The sequence below is a fragment of the Capra hircus genome, chromosome 7, assembly GCF_001704415.2.
Source record: "Capra hircus breed San Clemente chromosome 7, ASM170441v1, whole genome shotgun sequence".
Taxonomy (NCBI): domain Eukaryota; kingdom Metazoa; phylum Chordata; class Mammalia; order Artiodactyla; family Bovidae; genus Capra; species Capra hircus.
In genome coordinates, this window is record NC_030814.1 from 61,368,737 (window position 1) to 61,392,678 (window position 23,942).

Consider the following 23,942-nt stretch of genomic DNA (forward strand, 5'->3'; position numbering starts at 1 on the left):
ATCCACCCACCCATCCACCTATCCATATGTTCATCCAAAGACTATGCATATATGTTCATTGCAGAAAAAAAATAGAATAAGTAATACTTGATTAAAGTGTGTGCATGTTTTGAATCCTTGTGAGACATGTGTCTCAACTCCACAACACTTGGAACGGTTGTACCAGCGTATGCTTCCATCAGCATTGTATCAGATTTGTATATTTTTTGAGGCCCTTTGATTTTGCTTAAATATTGGTAAACAGGTACAAGAAAAAAGTAACTGCAAAATTTTGTTCTCATTATCAGGTTAATGAAAAGGTCCAGCTGACTCTTTTTAAGTCTGTTTCTATTGGCATGTTTAAGGCCCCAAAGAAGAGAAAATATATGTGGCTTTCTTCTGACTTGAGTGGTGTGATTAAGATCTTTTACTCAGGCTTAACGTGTTTTTATTTGTTTGTCTTCTGAGTTCATATTGCCCAAATGTCTGTCGATGGTCCCAAATATCAGCCCCACTCCTTGATAGTGTCCTTCCCATAACTTGGAATAAATATGAAACTGAGGTCTGAGTGTCCACAGGAGAGTGTCCAAAGGCAACCAGCCTGTGAGAGGATCTGGGATGGGCAGTCACCTGAATTGCAGTCTACTCCTTTAGAATAGTGTGATTGGAGAGGCCAGCAGGGCTGACCCTGTCCTTTTCCCTGTGAGTATGGAATACTTAAGATTCCCCTCAACCCCTTTCTCCCCATCTAGCACCTCCATTCCAGGGGAAGATAATTTCCCCAAAACAGCCTAGTCACTTTTTTCCCCCTGTTTTTAGCATGCCCTTTACTATGGGTTCTGTGTACCTATAGTATTGGTACTCCATATAGATCCCTACGTATCATCCAGAATTTTAAAAGCAGTCCCATTTTATGGTATTAAAAGAACTAAGTTCTAAAGAATATGTGGGCTCAGGAAAAGACATTTGAGCTCCATCCCACAAGAAGCCCTGAGAGTGAGCTGTCCCATTCTTCTGGTTCTAGTGTATTGATATTACACACTGAGGCTGATTAGATTGGCTTTTTTTTTTTTTTTTTTAAAGAAAAGTTGCTTTTAGATGCAGGTTGATATTCAACTGTTGTCTTTGACTATATGGTGACTAGAAATGAGGAGAGTCAGGAATGTGCTGGAGGTAAGAGGCAAGGGACTTGGAAGGAGTGGACACCAACCAGCTGAACAGTCAGGGCCAGGCTCTCTTACTCACCTCTAGGCATGCACTCATCACGTAGAACCACTGTTTGGGGCTTTCTTCATGCCTGACTCCACCAGGCCTTGGACCATGTTTGTGTTCTGAGTGTCTGAATGATGTATTGATGTCTTTGAAGATCTTTGCATATCGTGCAGTTTAGCATGACTTAATCCAAAGCAATGGAGCAGGGAGGGAGGGAACACTAGGGAGTAGAATCTTTTCTTTGTATTAAGAGGGCCTTGAGGGAGTAGTCAGAATAGATAGGGTCTGGCCTCTGAGGATTTTGCCCCTAAGGAGTTAGAAGTTGGGTAGAATAGTTCAGGGGGGTAGGAAAAAATGAAGATCAGAGCCTGTATGGGACTGAGGAGAAACAGCCTGGTCTTCCATGTATCTTTTAGAGTTGGTTATCTCAGGGCAGAAGCTTACAGTATCATGGGATTTCTTCTTCCTGTCCCTAACACACCACATCAAAGTCAGATGTCCTTTTGTGGCTTAAGTGTCCTAGATTTGAGGGTGATGGGTGCAGTAGTCATGTCTAAAAATATGTTGCTCTTGATATAGAAATGGTGACTTTTTTTCAAGAATTGATTTGGATGTCATTCAAGCCTGGGTTGATGTAGTTCAACACAGGCTTGTGTAGCACCCTGGAAAAGAGACTATTGTTCAGACACCTACCAGCATCCATTAAGGTGCAACTGATTTGACCAAGATGGTCTGGGGTAGACTTGTCTGCACTTGACGTAGCTCAGTCTTGAAATTTCAGATCTCTACTGGAGAGAACCACTGGATGGAAATTTTTTATGAGTGTTCATGGAGGAGGTTTGGAGTTGTTGATGCAAAGGCCTCTTTGGTAATGACACCTTAACTAGGGGATGGTGTGGTATCTTAGAAAGGGCTTTGGAGCCATCATGACCTGATTCCAGCAACTGATAGGTTTGTAAGCAGTTACTTAACCTCTGTGATCCTATTTTCTTGTTTGTGAGACTGGAATAATAACAATAAAACAATAATAACAATAAGCAGGGAACAGATACAGGTAAGGGAAATAAGACACCCAGTACAGAATGAAAGTGTGAAAGTGTTAGTTGCTCAGTCATGTCCGACTCTTTGTGACCCGCCAGGTTCCTCCATCCATGGGATTCTCCAGGCAAGAATACTGGAGTGGGTTGCCATTGCCTTCTCCAGATCTTCCCGACCCAGGGATTGAACCCAGGTTTCCCACCTTGCAAGCAGACTCTTTGCTATCTGAGCCACCAGGGAAGAGCACCCAACACAGAATAGGTACTTAGTAAAGCTAACTCTTATTATGTGTAGGGCCCGTCATAGTTTATACAGCTCGTGTGGATGTGTGGGGAGGCTCTGATACCTGCTGCCCTGGTGGCGGTGAGGGTTGGCATGAAACATCTCTGGCTACATAGGCATTTCCTTCCTGATTTGATACTTCACCTGAGGAGAAAGACCTCTCCAGGTGGAGGAAGGCTGAGAGTCCAGGGAGGCTGGGTGCTGGGGTGATCTCCAGCACTGCAGCTCTGCTGAATCCTGCTGCTGTGCTTCTCACACTCTCATTATCTCCTTTGAATGTCACACAGCTTTGGCATAAAGGCAGGGCCAGGAATGTCCTTATTTCACAGGAGACAGAGGTCAACCTTTTGCAGTTATCTGGCATAGATGGCTCACCTGCAAACCTTACCTGCAGGAGGCTTGGCTGGGATTCAGCAAGGTGGCAGGTTATTTCTTTTCCTCATGTGATGCTAACATGTGGCACAAGTCTCAACTCTAGCCAAATGAGTTGGCATTTAAGACTTAGACAGATGAAGGTTAGGGGTGAGAGAGTATAATAACCATCCTAACACCCAGGCAGGATCATTGTGCAGAGGGTAAGGATCTTCTGTTTTCTTTTTACCCAGATCATGAAACTTAATTTCAACAGTAAAGATTCAACTGAGGAGTGAAGAAGAGTTCTGTAACACAAGGACTCCTGAATGCACTTTTTCTTCCCTTTGCTGTACAGCTTCGAGGGGTGGCTGGTGTTCTGTGTCTGGCTCTTTGGAAAGACCTCACAGCCATTCTACCATTCCTTTCTCGCTCTTGAGGCTCCTTTGGCTGAATAATGGGGTTGGGTTTCTATCAGCAGTCTAGGATATGAGCCAGTGATTTTCTAGCCCTCCTGTCTTATGTGGTGGTGAAAGATTTTCCTCCATGGCTCCTCAAGATGCACCTTTCCCCCCTTTGGGCAGTCCTAAACCTAAAAAGAGCTCTGTTGTGCACGTGAGCTTCTCTGGTGGCTTTGACAGTAAAGAATCTGCCTGCAGTGCAGGAGACTCAGGTTTGATTCCTGGTTTGGAAAGATCCCCTGGAGAAGGAAATGGCCACCCACTCCAGTATTCTTGCCTGGAAAATCCCATGGACAGAGGAGCTTAGTGGCTGCAGTCCCTGGGGTCACAAAGAGTCAGAACAACTAACACTTTCACACTTTGGTGCATGTGATGTGCTTGCTAGGTTGAGACTATGCCTTGCTCTCCTGGGCTCTCTATGCTTCTTGGAGACTTCTAGGTGCTGGTCTGAAGGTAGAGTCTGAAGATTTAAAGAAGTTTAAGATGTAGTCCCTTAGTCTAGCTGCCATCGTCTTTCACCCAGTTTACTGCAGCAGCCTTCTAATTTGTCAACCTGCCCCCATTTTGTTCCGTCAATCCCATCCCATTTTCTACACTGTAGCTATAGTCATATTTACTAAATAAAAATCTAATGTATTCCTTACTTGCTTAAAGTCTGTCAAGGGCTCCCCATTGCCCTTAGAATGAAGTCTAAACTTCTCTGCATGGTGTACAAGGCCCTCAAGTTGTCCAGAGCCTGCTTGTATCTTCAGCCATCTCTCCCCCTTCGTCCTTTTATATGCTGTGCTTCTGCCAGACTCAAATTTTTGTGGCCCCAGAATAGGTCAGGTTCATCAGTCTGATGAGAACAATGGATTCTTTCCACAAAAAAGTAAATATGTGCTCCTGTATGCTCATTATTTTACATACAGTTCAGGGTAGAGGAATTCCTGCTTAAGAGCCTTTTAAATTAAATTAAGTCTCCTTTTCTAGCATTTAACACACTTTGAAATTGCTGGTTTACTCATCTTTCTACTAGTTTGAGCTCCATGAGGGCTGGGAACATGACTTGTTCACCATTGTGTCCTTGGGCCTTGCCCATAGGGACTGTTTGATACTTGCTTATTGAGTGAATGAACAAACAAATATCTGCCCTTGCTAGGTAGATCAAGATCTATCTGAAAGAACAGGATATGATGTTAACAGAGGATGAAAAATGTACAACTTTCATTTTCTTTATTTTTCTTTTAAAAATTCAAGTACAGTTGCTGTTACAACATAAGTTACAGGTGTACAATAAAATTCACAATTTTTAAAGCTTATACTCCATTTATGGTTATTATACAATACTGACTATATTCCCTGTGTTGTACAATATATCCTCATAGCTTATTTTCTTAATTTATTTTAAAAATATTTATATATTATTTTTGGCTATGCTGGGTCTTCACTGCTGCATGGGGGCTTGCTCTAGCTGCAGAGAGCAGGGCCTGCTCTCTAGCTGTATGTCGGCTTCTCATTGTGTGGTTCTCTCGTTGCGGAGCACAGACTCTAGGCGCATAGGCTTCAGTATCTGTGGCCCATGGGCTCAGTAGTTGTGGCTCGTGGGCTCTAGTGCACAGGCTCAGTAGCTGCGGCACACAGTAGTTTTGCTCTGCAGAATTGGGATTCTCCTGGACCAGGAATCGAACTGGTGTTACCTGCACTGCAAGGCAGACTCTCAACAACTGGACTACCAGGGAAGCCCTGTAGCTTATTTTATACCTAATAGTTTGTACCTCTCCATCCCCTCCCCTCTTCCTTCTCTGCTAGTAACCACTGATTTGGCCTTTATTTCTGTGAGTCTGATTCTTTTTTGTTATATCCACTAATTTGTTGTATTTTTTAGATTTCACATATATGATATGATACAGAATTTATCTTTCTCTGTCTGACATTTTTCACTTTAGCATAATACTCTCCAAGTCCATCCATGTTGCTGCAAATAGCAAAATTTCATTCTTTTTGATGGCTAAGTAGTATTCCATCATATATACAGACCACATTTTCTTTATCTACTTATCTGTTGATTGATGCTTTGGTTGCTTCCATATCTCGGCAATTATAAATAATGTTTCTGTGAGCATTGGTACGCGTGTATCTTTTTGAATTATTGTGTTTGTTTTTTCTGGGGGGAATAGGATATACAGCCAGGAATGGAATTCCTAGGTCATATGGTATTTCTATTTTTAGTTTTTTGAGAAACTTCCATACTGTTTTCCACTGTGGCTATACCAATTTACATTCCCACAAACGGTGGGAGGGTTCCCTTTTCTCCACGTCCTCACCAGCTTATGTTATTTGTGTTCTTTTTGATGATAACTGTTGTGACCAGTGTGTGGTAATATCTCATTGTGGTTTTGATGTGCCTGTCACAGGTGATTAGTCGTGTTGAACATCTTTTCATGTACTTGTTGGCCATCTGCATTTCTTCTTTTCTGAAAGTTCAGAGTCTGAGGTGGCTGGGCTGGGCCTCTTGGGAAAAATCAGCAGAAGAGGGCTCTTGGGTTAACCTTGAAGACAGAGGGACTTACAGGGCTTATGTTCTGTCCTCTAGAAATATTTTGTCAAAGTAGCAGAGGTGAGTGAAAGAGCAAAATGAAGAAGCCTTTGATGATTTCTCCTTCTTCAGAATTAACTGTAGTCTGTGGACTGATGAGATGTCAAGAGAAAGCCTCTCTTTTTTCTTTCTTTCTCTGCTCCAACAAGTATTTAAGTGCTTGTTATATGTCAAATGAGCTTCCCTCGTGGCTCAGACAGTGAAGAATCTGCCTGCAATTCAGGAGACCTTGGTTTGATCACTGGGTTAGGAAGATCCCCTGGAGAAGAGAATAGCTACCCACTCCAGTATTGTTGCCTGGAGAATCCCATGGACAGAGGAGCCTGGCAGGCTACAGTCCATGGGGTCACAAAGATTTGGACAGGACTGAGCTACTAACACTTTCACTCTTCACTTTAGGAATACTTTTGTCAAGGTCTTTAGTTAGGGTCAGGTTTAAATTATAGAGGGATTTATTAAAAATGACATGAGGTCTAAAGTTAGGCCAAAGGTTGAAATCCCAGCCCTGCCCTCTAACTAGCTGTGTGCAAATGCCTCTTGATATGCCAATTCTATAATTTATAAATTGGAAGCAATATCTCATACCTCCTGGGGTTGTTACAAGGACTAAATGAAATAATGTGTGTAAACCCTGAGGGCCTGGCATGTAGTAGCAACTATTATTACTAGCACGTTCAGGGTTTGTTTAAGCTGACATCTTTGTTTGATGCAGTAATTTCTACTGGTTCACAGAGATATTAAATTGGATTTTACAAGTCCTTATGATTTATATTAATATAAGTCTCCAATTTCCTATAATGGAAATTCATCAGAAAAGATATGGTCTTTGAGGCCCTAGATTTTTCTCCAGTTTTTCCTTGCTGTTGGAATTTTAAGTACTTAGTGCAGAAATTTTTGATTCATATAAAGAAGCAAGGAAAAAAAAATCCCATTGTCTAGAAAACTGTATCTTAACATTTTCTGGGTATTCAAGATTGATGAAAATGATTGTTCATCTTATCAGAAAATCAAACTTTTGCCCATATGTACAAATATTTTCATACAATTTCAGGAGATTCCACTTGTTTACCCCCAAGATACAAAACCGTAACCTGACTCCCAAACTCTACTTCCATAGAGAGCAAGCAATCAGACCAGGCTGTCTCTGATTTCACACTCACTGAAGACTTCCGAGTCTCTTGATTCTTGTAGTCAGGTTGCTTTTTTTTTTTTTCCCAGCCTTTTTTCTAAGGTCCAAGTTCTTAAACTGAGAATTGGCTATCTTTGATGATCTTTTGCAGTATCATTACCAACTGGATCTTTGCTAGTGAACATCTTCATAGCTGTTTAGAGAGACGAATTTAACTTTTGATTTCCTTATGTGTGTGTTCTTGTTTGTCATGGAGTATATTCAAGAGAGAGATTGCGAAAGCTTGTTTTATGGGTAGAGGAGAAACTCACCATCTTTTCCTGTTTCCTCTTTGCCTCTTTGTCCTGTCTCAGGGCTCTTTGTGCTGAGGCCATTTTGCTGGCTTCTGCCGGCAGTCAGAGAGAAGAGAATAGACTGGGGATCACTGGGCTGCCTGATCAGTGGGAGCCCGCAGGGTTTGGAATAGGTCTCTGCACCCCCATCTTTCCTCCCTCTCTGGCGTCACTTGTATCTAGAGTGTGTCAGGCTGGGAACTGTGGGTTGGTGGAGGAATCATGCATACTCCATGCAGCCTGGAGGTGGGCGTCTGCAGCCCACGGGCTGTACTGTCCTGTGTTTGCTTGGCTCCAGTGCACAGATTCCACAGACAGAAAACAACCGCCCAGGCTCTGTTTTCACACTCACGTAAGGACTTCTGAAGCCCCATTTCTTGCAGTCACGTTGCCCAGCATTTCAGTCTACAAGGACACATCTTGCCTGTCTTTTCCTCCTGAAACCAGCAACCTTGGTTGAATGAGCCTGGCTCTAGACAGAGCTGTGTGCGCTGTACAGAGAGAGCAGGCTGCGGTCAGGGGCCTCAGGACTGCACACTCATGGTGCCTCTGCTGCCCTAGTTCACAGGCCTGTGTTCTCTCTTTCTTGGATGGTTATCAGGGCCTCCCATCTGTTCTCCCTGCCACTGGTCCAGCCTCCACCAATGTGTCCAAAATTTCATTCAAAGACACCCATCTGTTGATGTCATTCCCTCGTTTAAAACCGTTCAGTGGTGCTGCTCTTAGGATAAAGTCCCAACTCATTTGCATGGTTAACTGGGCTCTGCGAGTCCTCTCCTAGCTGTCTCTCCAGCCTCCTTCCTCTCACTGTCACTCCACATATCAGCCATGCTACCCTCTCACTGTTTCCCACATTTATCCTTTTGGTACTTTTCTGTCGCTGCGCTGATGGTTCCTGCATCCAGCTCATCTTTCCTCACCTTGCTGCATGTGGAATAGCCAACTCAAATATGACTTCCTCTTAGGAGGCCTTCCAGGATTCTGCAAATAGGGTGTGTTGCTCCATCTTCTGCATTCTTTGGATTTAGCATACCACAGTGACTACTAGTGTGGACTCTAGAGTCAGACTGCTGGCTTTCAAGTCTCGCCTGGCCCCTTCCCACATGTGTGACTGTAGGCAAAGTGAATTACCTTTGCTCCTGTGCCTCAGTTCCTTTATCTGTAATATGGGGATGTTAAGAATAATGCTCTTAAGTCATTGATTAAAAGAGGCAATAGTTTAAAGTGCTAAGCCCAGTGCTTGGCCATAGTTAGCACTCAATAATTGGTTTAAACCATCATCTCATATAGTTTAATATTTCTGCCCTACTAGACCAAGTGCTCCTTGAGGACAGGTTCATATCTTGTTCACTTTCTCTGGCCCCCTGTGTACAAGTTTGCAGGAACTTGGTTGAATGCTTTCTCGTGTATAGATTTGCCTTCAAAATGAAAAGGGGCAATGGATAGAGTTAGGGAATGCTTGAGGTTGGGCTTGTGGATGATCACAGACCCGAAGTTGATGTGACCTTGATGTCTGCTAGTATGTCCTACTCTGTGGCTGAGTGTTCCTTTTGCTGGCTCCAGGAGCACAGATAGTGCTTTTATTTTGCCAAGACAGGGTAGGAGACCATGGGAAAGTTAAGCACATCCTAGGCACCAAGTTCATGTCCATTTTGTTTTTGTTTTGAACTGTAGGTGACATGTCTGAGAGTAAAGCCAAGAAGATAGAAATCAAGGATGTGGATGGGCAGACCCTGAGTAAGCTGATTGACTATATCTATACGGCTGAGATTGAGGTGACTGAAGAGAACGTCCAGGTAAACTCAGCTCCAGCTAATAGCTCAGTGTATCATATACTCAGCCCCTCTCCACCACGCCCCATTTACATCATCATTTCGTTTAACCCTCACAACAATTCACTTGGTAACTGTAGAGGAAACTGAAGCTTCAAAGAGAGTGGGTGACTTGTCCTGAGATACGTGGCCAGGGCAAATGACCCTCATATCCTGCCTGCCTGACCATGGGACCCATGTTTTTAACCACTAGGCCATAATCCCTCAGAATGAGCAGAAAGTCTTTAACTCATGCTGGTTCAAACTCTTTCAGCCTGGGTGACCCCTCTTCTCCCCAGTCATCATCTCATCTCGGATTTTGAGTATTGGCTTGTGAGTCTGTTTACAGTTTTTCTCGTGTTAGTGTTAGTGAAATGCCCTGAGCCCATGGAGGTGGATTGTCTGTGCCTCTGCCTCCTTTTGCCGCCCTGGTCTCTTTCTCAGCCATCTGGAGCCTAGGAAAGAGGAATCAGCAAAGACACTGCTTCACCCAAAGGTGTGTGTCCTTACTGTGGGGTGTGAGACATCAGTGTCCTGGCTCCGAAGGTGGGATGGTGGAGGGTGTCGCCCAGTCTGGAAACCTATGAACCACCAGGCCAAATGCTGACACAAGATGTGCTATTTCTTATCATTAAGGATCTTGCTATTAAAGTAGTGGAAATTATATGGGATATGAAAGGTTTTTCTTCTCTTTTTTATTTTAAAGCAAAATTCTACCTTATATTGTGAGAGAGATAAAATATATGAGATGATGATAGATATGCAAACTACCATGACGTATTTCTCTTATTCAGAACACCATGCCCTTTTTAGGGCTGAGGTGTTTGGGAGGCCACATTGGTAATTGTGTATTCATTCCATCCAGCCAGAATGTTTGAGGGCCTCTCATATGCCAGACACTTTGTTGGGCACTGTGTTGGGCACTGTGAGCGGAGGTGATTCCATTGTCTCCTTTCATGGAATTTGTGTTCTAGGGTGAAGACAGACACTCATCTGTCTTGTGTGTCTAATAGGCACACAAGTAATGTTTATATATAAATTGTGGTAAGTCCTTTGAAGGAGAGGAACAATTTGAATGAAGTGGGGAGTCTAGGAAGGGCTCTTTCAGAAGATAAGATTTGAGCTGAGGACTGAAGGATGGGTAGAAGTTAGTTTTGTGTGGTAAATGGTACTCTGGTAGGGGTGTGAAGTGAAGTGAAGTCACTCAGTTGTGTCCGACTCTTTGCGACCCCACGGGCTGTAGCCTACCAGGCTCCACAGGCAAACCGAGGGTCTGAGGCACCCTGCATTTGGACCTGTAGAGCCTGCCCAGGGTATAGCCTGTTTTTGTCTCTGGCCCCTAGACAGACTTTTGGGTGGTATAGTTTCTACAGTGATCTAGTCTAATCCTTCCTCGCCCTTTTAAAACTGAAATATCTTTTATGCACAGTAAAATGCATAGCCATTCCATTATTTCTGGTCTTTCCCATCCAGAGTGGAGTGGGCAATGCCGTGGGTACATACTAGGTCAAGCAGCAAAATTTAAGCAGCTGAATAACTTTTGGGCAGTAACAGTAAGTGCAAAGTAATTTAGTATAAAGTATGTATAGGGCATGTGTGGAAAAAAATTTTTTTAAATGGGTGATAGTTATATGAAATCACCATGTTTTTAAAATTCATTTAGGTGCTTTTGAGACTGATATAAATGTTGAGATTTACAAAATGCAGGAAATTATATCCTTTGCAACTTTAATGAAAAATGCTAGATGTCAACCTAAAAAATGTGTAGGGGGTAAATATTTTTTTAAATCTTTTATTAGAGATACTATAAACATGAAAGTGATAGAGGAATGTGCAGAAAAGAGTGAACATGGCAAGCCTGCTTGCTATCTTCAGAAAGGCTTGCTTACAAGGTCAGTCTTCATCCAGAGTCTGGCAACTTGGATTTTGAGAGAGTTCCCACTCCTCTAGTGATAATGGTAGTAGCTTGCACTGCTTAAACTGTTCGTGCAAGCAATATGGTTTATGCCGATCACCTGCTTTCCTTCTGAGACTTTGGAATTTTAGTCCATGCTAGGCAGAAGGTGCCTCTGTAACTGACACCTGACACACGTCTTGGCCTCTCAGAGTCAGGCTAGCTTTCCTGGTTGGTAATGTTTTGCACGTGTTGTCACAGTTCATTGCCGGTGGGATTAAGTGAGTTTTCTGTGACTCCTTCGTAGAGGACTCCTGGAAGCTTGTGGCTATTGTTCTCCAAAATTTGCCCCATGTACCTTTTCCCTTTGCTGATTTTGCTTTGTATCCTTTCAAGGTAATAAATCTTAGCTGTACTCATAGTGAGGAACACTAGAGCTTCTCTGACACCCCCACTAACGTTCTGCCTCAAGGATCAGTTTTCTCATTTGTAAAACAGGAATCATAATAGTGCCCATTCTGTTGGGTGGTCATGAGTTAGACTGTCTGCCTTTAAATCTCGGCTCCACCATTTTCTAGTTGTGTGATCCCAAGCAAGGTACTTAACCTCTCTGTGCCTCAGTGTTCTTGCCTGTCTCATGGGCATAATAATAGTGCTTAACCTCTTAGGGTTGGCGTGAGCATTAAATGAATTACTACAGGTAAAGCACTTAGGAGAGTGTGCCAGCAGACAGGGTAGGCACAGAGAGCAGTGTGAACACAGAAGCGTTTTCACCAAGGAGCACATGTCTGAAGGGGGAGAGAGGTGGCCAGGCAAATGGGTGCCCTCCATTGTAGTAGGGGCCAGAGTGGAGGTACCCAGGAAGCAGAGAGTGTTCATTACCACCTTGATGAGGGTGGTTAAGGGCAGACCTCACTGAGGATGCATGGTGTGTGCAGGCCTGCCTCCTCTTCTGCCTGTCTGCGACCCCGCTGGCCTGTGAGACCCTGGAGGGACCTGCTGCGTTCAGTATTATCTGGGAGTGAGGAGAGGCTGCATGTGCAGGGACTCCCCTGGGAAGCACAATGTGGAATAAAACTCTGCAGTTTGGAATCAATCATATATGTGAACTAGTTTCCTTTTTTTCCGTAACTTTATGGTTTGGTCAGGGATGACCTTAGGGGAAAACCAAAACTGGTTAAGAGAAAGTTTTAAATCAAAATGTGGCTGCGTCCTCCTGCTGTGATGTATCTATTTGTTGAGAGTTGCTCACAAGCTGTCTATGAAGACAGTATGTGTGAGGATGCATTGCACTGAGGGCGTGTACGCAGAGGTTCCTGGGAAAACAAGGGTTAGAGACTTGGGCCTTGGTTAAATGGCTGGGAGATTATGCCCTGCTTCTCTTTCCAGCCACACATACCTTGGAGAGACTGAACTGCCCTTCTACAGTGGAGGCAACAATTCGTAACTGATTCTTATCGATACTCACTGTAAGCAAAGCACGTGTTGATCATGCATTATTTTGTTTCACATGCATTATTTCGTTTAATTATTGTAACCAATACTGAAAGGTTCTACTATGATTCTTCTCTTACGGTTGAAGGAACTGATGTTGCGAGGGGTGAAATGGACATTACCCATGGTCACACAGGTAGTTAGTGGTGGAGTTGGGGTTTGAATCCAGCTCTCTCTAATTTGCTGTACCCTGTTGATGTGGTCAACTCGAATTTCTTAGGAAGTGCATGATCAGAATCTTGACTTCAGCTTGTATTAATGAATAATAAAAACCAGTGTAACTAAGGACTCCCTATGCACCAAACACTGTGTTGCTTGCTTTAAATGTATTATTTCATTTGAGTCCAATGACAAGCCTTTAAGGTGGTACTATTACTACACCTTTATGGCAGAAAGTGAAGAGGAACTAAAAAGCTTCTTGATGAAAGTGAAAGATGAGAGTGAAACAGTTGGCTTAAAGCTCAGCATTCAGAAAACTAAGATCATGGCATTTGGTCCCATCATTTCATGGGAAATAGATGGTGAAACAGTGGAAACAGTGTCAGACTTTATTTTTTTGGGCTCCCAAATCACTGCAGATGGTGACTGCAGCCATGAACTTAAAAGATGTTTACTCCTTGGAAGCGAAGTTATGACCAACCTAGATAGCATATTGAAAAGCAGAGACATTACTTTGCCAACAAAAGTCTGTCTAGTCTAGGCTATGGTTTTTCCTGTGGTCATGTATGGATGTGAGAGTTGGACTGTGAAGAAAGCTGAGTGCCGAAGAATTGATGCTTTTGAACTGTGGTGTTGGAGAAGACTCTTGAGAGTCCCTTGGACTGCAAGGAGATCCAACCAGTCCATTCTAAAGGAGATCAGTCCTGGAATTTCTTTAGAGGGAATGATGCTGAAGCTGAAGCTCCAGTACTTTGGCCACCTCATGTGAGGAGTTAACTCATTGGAAAAAACTGTGACTCTGGGAGGGATTGAGGGCAGGAGGAGAAGGGGATGACAGCATGAGATGGCTGGATGGTATCACCGACTCGATGGACGTGAGTTTGAGTGAACTCCGGGAGATGGTGATGGACAGGGAGGCCTGGTGTCCTTGCAATTCATGGGGTGGCAAAGAGTTGGACATGACTGAGCAACTGAACTGAAGTGAACTGATTACTATCTTCATTTTACTGTTGAGGAGTCAGAGGCAGAGAGAGGTTAAGTAATTTGCCTTTAGTCACATGGCTGGTAAGTGAAGTCAAAATTCTAAGTGACACTATACTTCCATAAAATATTTTTTCTAAGTGTTCTAAGTGACACATTTAATCACAGTGTAGTTCTGCTAACTCTCCTGTACACCCCTACCCCCACCCCCTTCTTCTTTCTCTCAGTAACTTTTTGTTTCTGTGGCAGGACTCATGCCTGGTGCTGGCAGAGGCAGAACTTGCTGTGTGTGGTGGAGGGGGGGTGGGCAGGGGGCAGAGCCCCTGGACAGCCTTGTCACCTGGTCCTCTGACTGGTACCCTCCCTTTGTGCATGGCCCTACTTCTCTGAAATTCCAGGAGTAGGTGCTTTCTGAGGCAGGGCATTTCCTTTTGTTTTTGTTAAAGGAAACAAACTCTGTGACGGGATATCCTCTGCTGGGTTTTCATGTTATCCGAGGGAGAGAAAAAAAACAACAGGGCCTGCGCATGAAAAATGGAGGGGAAGCCATTTGCAAGCTGGAGGGGAACCTGTAAACTGTTTGCTGAGGGTCATTCCAGGGCCTGTTTTCCCAGAACCGAAATGCTGAGACAGCGAGAGGCAAGCTGAAAGTTTTTAACCCAGGGTCATCTTCCCTTCCTGCAGTGGTTCCAGCCAACTGCTCCTTTTCAGGTCTCAGCCTCCTTCCAAGGGCCAAGCCACACAGCCCTAGCAGTTCCACCAGGACAGTCTTGCTTCCAAGCTGAGGACCTGCACTTGGCCTCTTGTTCCTAATCTTGTTACTGCTACCGCTTGAGGGAGTCGAACTGCAGGCAAGAGAAGAGAAGAGTAAATCATTTTCCAGCCTTGGCTGTAGGAGAGGGAAGTGAAGACCATCTCCTGGATGTTTTTCGCTCTTTCGTAGCCTCTGAGGATCTGTGTTGCTTCTCCTTGGGTGCAGCCCCCAGAGCTCCACTGGGCCAGGCCCCTATTTATCCCTGAGACTCAGCAATTGAGCAGGGATACAGCACTCTGACTCCCTTGCCTCTTCTTCGCGCCTTCCTGTGTGAAGCAGCAGTGGGAAGACCACGGCATAAGATCGAAGAGAGGGAAGGGGTGATTAGAGAAGCCACCAGCCTGCTCATTTTGGGATGTCAGCTTGGGAACACTTTAGGGCAGGGGTGGACCCAAGCAGGATGGGGGAAGCTCTGAGAGTTTCTGTCTGCCACGTGGGTTTTGTGAAAAGTGAGGAAGTTGAAAGCTGTGTGGGTAGCTGTATCCAGGGAGGTTTTAAAAACTGAAAGTATAATCTAGGGAGTGTGTTCAGGAAGTATTTATTATTTCATTTCTTTGGGTAGTTGTCATGAGGTTGAAAATTTTAGCACCAAACTGTGCAACTGACTTTGTGGTAAAGAAGAGGGCAAGGGAGAGGGGGTGTGTGTCTCTGGCACGACAGCATTTTAGCTTGGCTGGGATGCAATCTCGGGGGTGGGGATTGGACTCTCAGAAATTCCTTCTCCGCGGCACTAAAGGGCTGCTGTCCATTGCATCCTCTGATCACATCTGACCCTTGGGGGCTCCTACACCCGAGTATATGCTGGACAGCATTGGATTACTCCTCCCCACCAGGCCTTCTCAGTGTAACTGAATACAAGTTCCTTGTTCCTGGGGTGAACAACTGTCCCAGTTTGTCCAGAATTGAGGGCTCTCCTGGGGCACAGGACTTGAGTGCTAGAACTGGCAAGGTCTCAGCAAACTGGGATGGTCGGTCAACTCATGGCCTGGCTTTAGGGTTTGTAGCTGGTGCTGGTTTAGGGCACATGTTATGGAGGTCATTTGGGGAGTTTGGAACACCGCTTTCCTTTCCTGGTATGTATTCAGCAAGAATGGTTAATGGTTCTCCACTTTACTAGCAGGCCGAGACTAATCTGGTCCTGGAATCTGTTTGGCTAGGCTGAGCAAGCTCACAGGTTAATTGAGTTCCCCAGTTTATAGCTGCTTTGTGGGAATGGAGCTTAGGTGGTCAGATTTGGAGCCTGACTGTGTTCATTTACCGTCTCAAACTCTCCAGAGGGTGATCTTATCTTTTTCCTTCTCTGGAATGAATCAGTGGTTCAGAAAATACCAAGAACATGATGGTAATATACAGTTGTCTTGCTGGGTAGAAGAGAGAGGGGAGAGGAAGGAGAGAGAGGGGAGAGGAAGGAGAGAGGGGAGAGGAAGGAGAGAGATGTTTTCTAGAACTCAGCTGTCATGAAGGGGAGAGGTCTCATCTTGCAGGCAGGATGAACTTCCCTTTGAGAGCAGGCGCTTAGCTCTGGAGCAGGACCACTGATAGCAGAGGTTCTTGGTGGCATCTCTGTGTGGGCAGGAATGAGGAAGGGGGCCAACCACCCCAACTTTTGCACTGAAAGTCCTGTGTCCTGCGAAGTCTTTCAGTCCTGGGCAAACCTGGATGGCTGGTTACTCTAATGATGAGACAAGGCCCAAGAATGGGGCAGTGGGGCAGAATTTTTAGCCTTAGCCCATGGAGGTGAAGAGAACTAGAGATGAGGTTCAGAGTTGTTTTGGGGGACAATCAGTCTGTAAAATTTAAATCACTCAAAAAAGAAAAGAAAAAGACTTTTATAGTGCTCTGTTAGTCAAGGCTATGGTTTTTCCAGTGGTCATGTATGGATGCGAGAGTTGGACTGTGAAGAAAGCTAAGCACCAAAGAATTGATGCTTTTGAACTGTGGTGTTGGAGAAGACTCTTGAGAGTCCCTTGGACTGCAAGGAGATCCAACCAGTCCATTCTGAAGGAGATCAGCCTTGGGTGTTCTTTGGAAGGAATGATGCTAAAGCTGAAACTCCAGTACTTTGGCCTCCTCATGCGAAGAGTTGACTCATTGGAAAAAACTCTGATGCTGGGAGGGATTGGGGGCAGGAGGAAAAGGGGACAACAGAGGATGAGATGGCTGGATGGCATCACTGACTCGATGGACGTGAGTTTGAGTGAACTCTGGGCGATGGTGATGGACAGGGAGGCCTGGCGTGCTGTGATTCATGGGGTCGCAAAGAGTTGGACACGACTGAGTGACTGAACTGAACTGAACTGAACTGAGTCAAGAAATCAAATGCATCTGCAGCCCATGTATGTCTTCCTGGGCAATCCTTGGTGGATGCGAAAGCTGGGGTCTGGCTGGCCCAGACACTCTCCCTGAGAGCCAGGGGAGCAGCTGAAAGCAAGGACTCAGAACATGGGGGTTGTTTTGGGGTGAAATGGATGCTGGGGGCCCCAAGTAATGCAGTCTGAAGCCAAACTATTCACAGCTATCTGATTTTTTTTTTTTTTAAAGTCACTCTCAGACTGTCTGTGTCTCCCACAGGGTAGGGGAGAGAATGGGTAGCAAAGCTGGGTTGAGGAGGACTTTGCTGACTACCCTGGTATTTTGATCTGAGGGCAGGCTTCGGGAGCTGTGGCAAAGTCCAGAGGAACTCGACTAGGGTTGACGGTCTGAGCACCCATGTGGCCTGTTCAAGTTAGTCTTCCCTGGCTTTTAGGAAAAACACATGCACACACACTTGAGCAGGAACTTGTTTCTGTCTCCCAGGGTACAGTATAAATACTCATGTGTCTCATGACCTTTTAAAAGGAACCTTAGCTCTCCTTTTGCTGAGAACCTACCCCAAGATGTTCTTTACTATTTATCTGTTGGATGGGAGAGTAGAGTGTGTTTGAGTCTTGATGGATTTGGGGATGATGCCCTCATTCCAGTAGATGCTAGAACAAGATCAGGGGTCTGACTTCTGCTGAATCTTATAGGCTGAATGAGTGTGTTAGCTATTCAGTAAATATCTTTCTGAGTAAATATATTAACTAAGGGCTATAGGGCAGTGTTCTCAACTTGACTATACATTACAAGCACCTAGGGAACTTTAGCAATATCTCACTGTCCAGGCTTCACCCCATTCCTATTGAGTTGGATCTTTGGGGATGAGACCCAGGCATCAGTATTTTAAAAATTCTCCAGGGGATTCTAATCTATAGCCATGTAGGAAATGTCTATCTTCGCTTGGGCTGTCATAACAAAATACCACAGAGTGGGTGGCTTACACAACAGAAACTAATTTTCTCACAATGTTGTAAGTGCTAGATCTGGGTTCCAGCTGATTTGAGTTTCTTGTGAGGGCTAGCTTACCAGTTTGCAGAAGGCCACCTTCTCCTTGTGTCCTTGCATGGTAGAGAAAGAGAACTCTGCTATTTATTTTTCTTCTTATAAATAAGGGCCTCAGCCTAACTGTGAACTTCCAGATGTTCAAGCTGGTTTTAGAAAAAGGCAGAAGAACCAGATATCAAATTGCCAACATCCATTGAATCATCGAAAAAGCAAGAGCGTTCCAGAAAAACATCTATGTCTGCTTTAGTGACTATGCCAAAGCCTTTGACTGTGTGGATCACAACAAACTGTAGAAAATTCTTCAAGAGATGGGAATACCAGACCACCTGACATGCCTGTTGAGAAATCTGTATGCAGGTCAGGAAGCAATAGTTAGAACTGGACATGGAACAGCAGAGTGTTTCCAAACTTGGAAAGAAGTACATCAAGGCTGTATACTGTCACCCTGCTTGTTTAACTTATATGCAGAGTACATCATGAGAAATGCTGGGCTGAATGAAGCATAAGCTAGAATCAAGATTGCCAGGAGAAATATCAATAACCTCAGATATGCAGATGACACCATCCTTATGGCAGAAAGTGAAGAAGAACTAAAGAGCCTCTTGATGAAAGTGAAAGAGGAGAGTGAAAAAGTTGGCTCAACACTCAACATTCAGAAAACTAAAATCATGGCATCTGGTCCCATCACTGCCTGGCAAATAGATGGGGAAACAGTGAGAAACTTTATTTTTGGGGGCTGCAAAATCACTGCAGATGGTGACTGCAGCCATGATATTAAAAGACGCTTACTCCTTGGAAGAAAAGTTACAACCAACCTAGACAGCATATTAAAAAGCAGAGATATTACTTTGCCAACAAAGGTCCATCTAGTCAAGGCTGTGGTTTTTCCAGTAGTCACATATGGATGTGAGAGTTGGACTATAAAGAAAGCCAGGCATCCAAGAATTGATGCCTTTGGACTGTGGTGTTGGAGAAGACTCTTGAGAGTCCCTTGGACTGCAAGGAGATCCAACCAGTCCATCCTAAAGGAAATCAGTCCTGAATATTCATTGGAAGGATTGATGCTGAAGCTGAAACTCCAATACTTTGGCCATCTGATGTGAAGAATTGACTCATTGAAAAAGACCCTGATGCTGGGAAAGATTGAAGGCAGGAGGAGAAGGGGGCGACAAAGGATGAGATGGTTGGATGGCATCACCAGTTCAATGGATATGTGCTTGGGCAAACTCCAGGAGATGGTGAGAAACAGGGAAGCCTGGTGTGCTGAAGTCCATGGGCTCATGAAGAGTTGGATACAACTTGGCAACCGAACAACAACAAAGGGTCCATGAAGTGGAGAGTAGCAGAAACTAAGGCTGGGGTTCCCTCAAAGGCCAGGCTGGGAAGTTTGGACTTACTTTGGCAGGCAGTAGAGAGCCATGCAAAGGCCTTGAGCCTGGCCATGGTCTGATTAAAGCACCGCTTTGGGGAGATGAGACCTTGGTGGTGGGATCCTGCGACTCAGAATGTCACCTTCTCTTCCAGGTGCTGCTCCCAGCCGCCAGCTTGCTACAGCTCATGGATGTTCGTCAGAACTGCTGTGACTTCCTGCAGTCTCAGTTGCATCCCACCAATTGCCTGGGCATCCGTGCCTTTGCAGACGTGCATACCTGCACCGACCTGCTGCAGCAGGCCAATGCTTACGCAGGTAATGGGGAACAATGTAGCTGCACCTTTCCAAGCTGTGAATTTAATAACCTGGTCTGTGGTGGACTCCTCAAAGATTATGAGGCTAGTGTGTTCTACTGAGAAGCAGTTATGATTTAGTCAAGGAGATAAGACACAGGTGGAAAGATAATTAACGATAGAGGAGTTCAGCTCAGTGCCAAGTGGAATATAACTAATTGCCAGATGAAAAGTTCAGACAGTAATTTTCACTAGAGAAGAGGAAGGAGATCTGAGAAGAGTTTGTGGGGGAAGAATAATTTGAACTAGGTCGTGAAATTATCTTTGTTTAGGAAAATTTCTATTTTGATCAAAGTGTTCTGTGAATACCATTTGAGAAGTCAAATACTGTTGCAAGTCTCATAATGATAAGAGTCTCCTGCTGTTTTTCCATACCAAGTCTTGCTCTCTAGAGCCACTCACTTGCCTTTCTGAAAGAATTAAAATACAGGTGCTGATTCAGCCAAAGGTTGCTTCATCTGACATTTACCTCTGTTTCTGTAAATAAAAGGTTATACGACTGGTTTGGGGTTTATTAGTTTTAGATGTTGTCTGTTGACTTCTCACAGAAGAATAACTGCGCTTTCACAGATGTCCCCTCATAGACATTCACCGTTCCCCTCTCTTTATTCTTCTAATATTTCTACAGCTGGGCTAAGTTATAATTGGTTTTTTATCAGAAAACTTTTGTTTTAATCAGTAAGGCAGTGACTAGATGCTTTTTCTTTTACACAGTATTATGATCACTAACTCTTACAAGACAGGTATGCTGAACAGTCTTCTCAGTACATCAGATAATCTGCTGAGCCCATTTTATTTTTCTTGGAGACATTCTCCTCACTAGAGCTTGTAATCCTGTGATTTTTATAGGGAGTAGTGATTTAAGGATGAAGGTCATGAGTGACCTAGGAAACAGGTCTGGTCATATGAATTGATAGAGCTGGTCATGGCTACCTCCTTCCCTTGCAGTAAAACCTCTCATTCTTCCCCTGCCCAAATGCTGGCATGGCTGCTGTCTGTTCTGTCTCCTGTCCAGGGAACCAATATCTGGGAGTTAACTGGGGGCCTGCTAGCTGCTCACATGCCAGGTCCCTGCACTGTGTTAGCCCCTTGATCCACAAGTCAACAAGCATTTCTTCTGTTTTTCAACATCCTCTTTTTGCTCTGATCAAGACCCCAGGAGTCTATACAGACTCTTACTTCTTGAAGTCTGTTTCTGAGGACACAAATGGGACCAGACGTTAGGATGTCAATGATGATGATTTTTGTGAAGGACATTCCCCAGTCTGCCTAATTCTGAATTCCTCTGACTCTTTCTGACCTTAATCCTTGACTCTCCTGTTTCTCTGCTGTCCCTCCTGTGCCCGTATTACCTGGCGTGATACCCTACCTCCTTTCTGTTCTCAGGGAGTGGTCACTAGTCCAGCCTTCTCTAGTCTAGCCGCTTTCTTGAGGGATGTGCACAGACTTTGCTTCAGCAAAAGCTGAAGGCTTAACTGAGGCCCAGGTCAGAGTGTGGACATTTCCTGGTGCAGAGGAGAAGGGAGAATGCTTAGATGCCAGGAGGTCTCTGTCTCCCCTCCCCAGGCCTCTCTATAGAGTGTGCATGCTTGCATCCATACACAGCACGTCTCACACCCTTTTGTAGTTGGCTCATGAGGTCATCAGAGGTTTGGGCTGTGTATTGAACTCCCCATGTTTAACAGAGGCTCCTAGGTCTTGTGGCCTGGCTTTCTTCTACTTTCAGAATCCCTGTTTTCTCTCTTGCCCTTCTCCCTGTCTGATGGCGAGGCTCACCTGTGGGAGAGTGGGGAGGATGCGGTTTGGAGCACCGTGTGGTTTTGGTGCTCCCTGATCCTGAGGGCACGGTAATGTGGTCCGCAGCATCATGGGTGTGTGCTCTCCATGTGTGTGCAGGGTCATGGTGGATGACTCTCAGCTAGTGCTTACTGAGCTTTCACTTTGGGTCACATCCCAGACTAAGCATTTTATGTTCATTTAAAGCATACAGTAGCTGAGGAAAGTAAAGCGCAGAGGGGTGAAGTCATTTGTTGGGGTTAGTTAGAAGAGACAGAGACAGGATTCAAACCCAGACAGTGTTTACTCCAGAGCTATGTTTATAACTACTCTGTTCTGTGGCTTCCAGGCCCAGCTTGGACACAGGGTGGCCCTGTGAATCAGAAACTGTGGAGTGTCGGTGGCTAGAGCTGGCATTTTCCATCGGAAGTGTGAACCTCAAAGTCTGTGCCATGCAGTTACCAGATTCCAACAACCAGACGTTGTAGACAGATGGCCAGCTGTCTCTGCTAGATGCTGGGTGTTTAGTCATCTTGGGGTGGGGAAGTGAGGCGTGGATGTCTTCTCTTCCCTGTTGGGAGGCTGCCCCTCACGGCACGTGTGAGCCCTCCTCCTTCTCTGGCTGGGTCAGTGTGACTGCTGGCTGAGAGCCTCCTCCCTGTTGTGCAGGCCTTCTGGGGAACCTGGGACCAGCTCCGGGATAGCTTTCTTTGTAGCCCTCAGCTGTGTACAACTGGGAAGATAAAAATCACATTTTTAAGGTGGCGTGGTAATACAGAGGTCGTAAGACTATGATGAAGAGACATTAGAAGAAGCAGTGTGAAGTTAAGACTTCACCCTGTGTGGTATATAGAGAAGTAAAAAATGGTTAATCTGTGCTTACTCCATCACACTCAGCCACTGCTGTGGGCCTGCTTTGTGTCTTTGGTTTTGCAACCCCCGAACTTAGATGGAGCCTGGTAGCTCTGCCATTGCTGCCTCCTGAGACAGAGCTGCTGTCTCGCCCATTTAAGTGTGGGCGTGTGGGTACTGACCAGAATCACACTCACAAGGGGCAGTGTCGGCCCCGTGTGGTTACAGGCTTCCATGGCTCCATGCCTCGAGTTAGGAGGTAGCTGAGCCCACAGACTACAAGGAGACCCTTCAGATCAGAACCAGGGATCACACACACAAGCCAACACTTTGGAGCTGAGTGACCCGAGGCCTGTTTTCTTTTCTCTCAGATGGGAGGTTGCTCCTCCTGCTTTGTTTTCAGCATGGTTTAGAGGATTGGAGTCAGTGTGGAAGGGACAGGTAGGAGTGCCTCCTGCAGAAGTAGGTGCCACCACAGGGCCGTGCCCTGGATCCTCCCTGCTGTTCGTGACGTCTGTGGCAAGAGAGCCTCAGAGCCCCACGGGACCTGGTGGAGAGACGGGACTCCTTGGGTCAACACCACGAGCCCTGCTGAACACAGCATGCACTTTGCGGGAGAAGGACCCTTCCTGGAGCTTCTGATGGTGGCTCCCCTGTATACATACGCACAGCTGGGTATGTCTGCCTTCCACTCCTTCCCTATCTCTGGCCAGCGGGCCTCTGCCTTCGCCTGTCCACAACCCCAAACTGCCTCTGAATTCTGTTCATGCTCCTTCTCTAAGATGAACTTTCTGTTCTTATTATTGTTGCTATCTTAATGCACAACCACCTGTGATTATTTCAGGAAAGGCCCCATAGTCCTCCCCAGAGGGGGTCATGGGCAGCATCCTAGTGTACAGCTTCCCCCATCTCTCATCCCACATATATATTTTCCAGCCAAAAAAATCTTAGTATATTCTGAACATCTTTCCATGTTAGCAGGCATATTTCTATACCACTATTTTTAAAACTTTAGAGAATGTATTCAATAAAAGCAACTTGTATCCATGATAAAACTTTCAAACAAGACCAAAGGTATGAAATACACGTTGATCTCTCAGATCCTCTTAAGGGAGCCGGGGACTCTCTTGGATATCCCTACAAGATACGTATATATTATGCTTTTTAACTTACACAAATAGAAGACTTTTGTGCTCGTTATACTTTTTTTTTACCTTAGTGCAGTGTCTTGAAGCTCTTTCCAGACTCCTGCGGATGGCTAGTCTGACTCTTTCTGTCTGTTGCATCACAGGGATGAACTATAATGAACTATAATTTAGGTAACCAGTCCTCTCTTAATGAACATTAATGTTACCAGTTTTTTTTTTTCTTTTACATCAAATGCTTTAACAGGAATTCTTTTACATAATGTTTTGGAGTATACTCACTGGTATGTAAGTAACCGTGAAATTGTGCTTGTAGGGTGCCATCTTAGCATATAGCACAAAGTAGCTTGTAGAGAGTATGCATTAAAAGATACTGCCAAATTCTGTCTAAAAAGAGTAACTATTTTTAAGGTTGACAACTGCCTTCTGATTAGTCTTCAGCCCCCTGGAGAAGGAGGACACAGCGTGACTCGGGGCTGGAGCACCAGCTCTTTCCACCTAACTGCCTGGTTGATTTCCTGTTTGCAATGGGCCTGTCTCTTCTTCCTGTGGCAGTCCCTTCTGCT

The 23,942-nt window shown here is 44.9% G+C and overlaps 1 protein-coding gene across 2 annotated transcripts in view; it reads left to right on the forward strand.

The window, feature by feature from the left end:
- The window catches only part of KLHL3 (kelch like family member 3), a 122,629-nt gene that overhangs the window by 32,120 nt on the left and 66,567 nt on the right, over positions 1–23,942 (forward strand). For both annotated transcript variants that reach the window (XM_005682967.3, XM_013965577.2), the window contains exons 4-5: positions 9,037–9,158; positions 19,403–19,565. In XM_005682967.3, the coding sequence (XP_005683024.1) occupies positions 9,037–9,158; positions 19,403–19,565 (285 nt within the window). The remainder of the gene's footprint in view (positions 1–9,036; positions 9,159–19,402; positions 19,566–23,942) is intronic.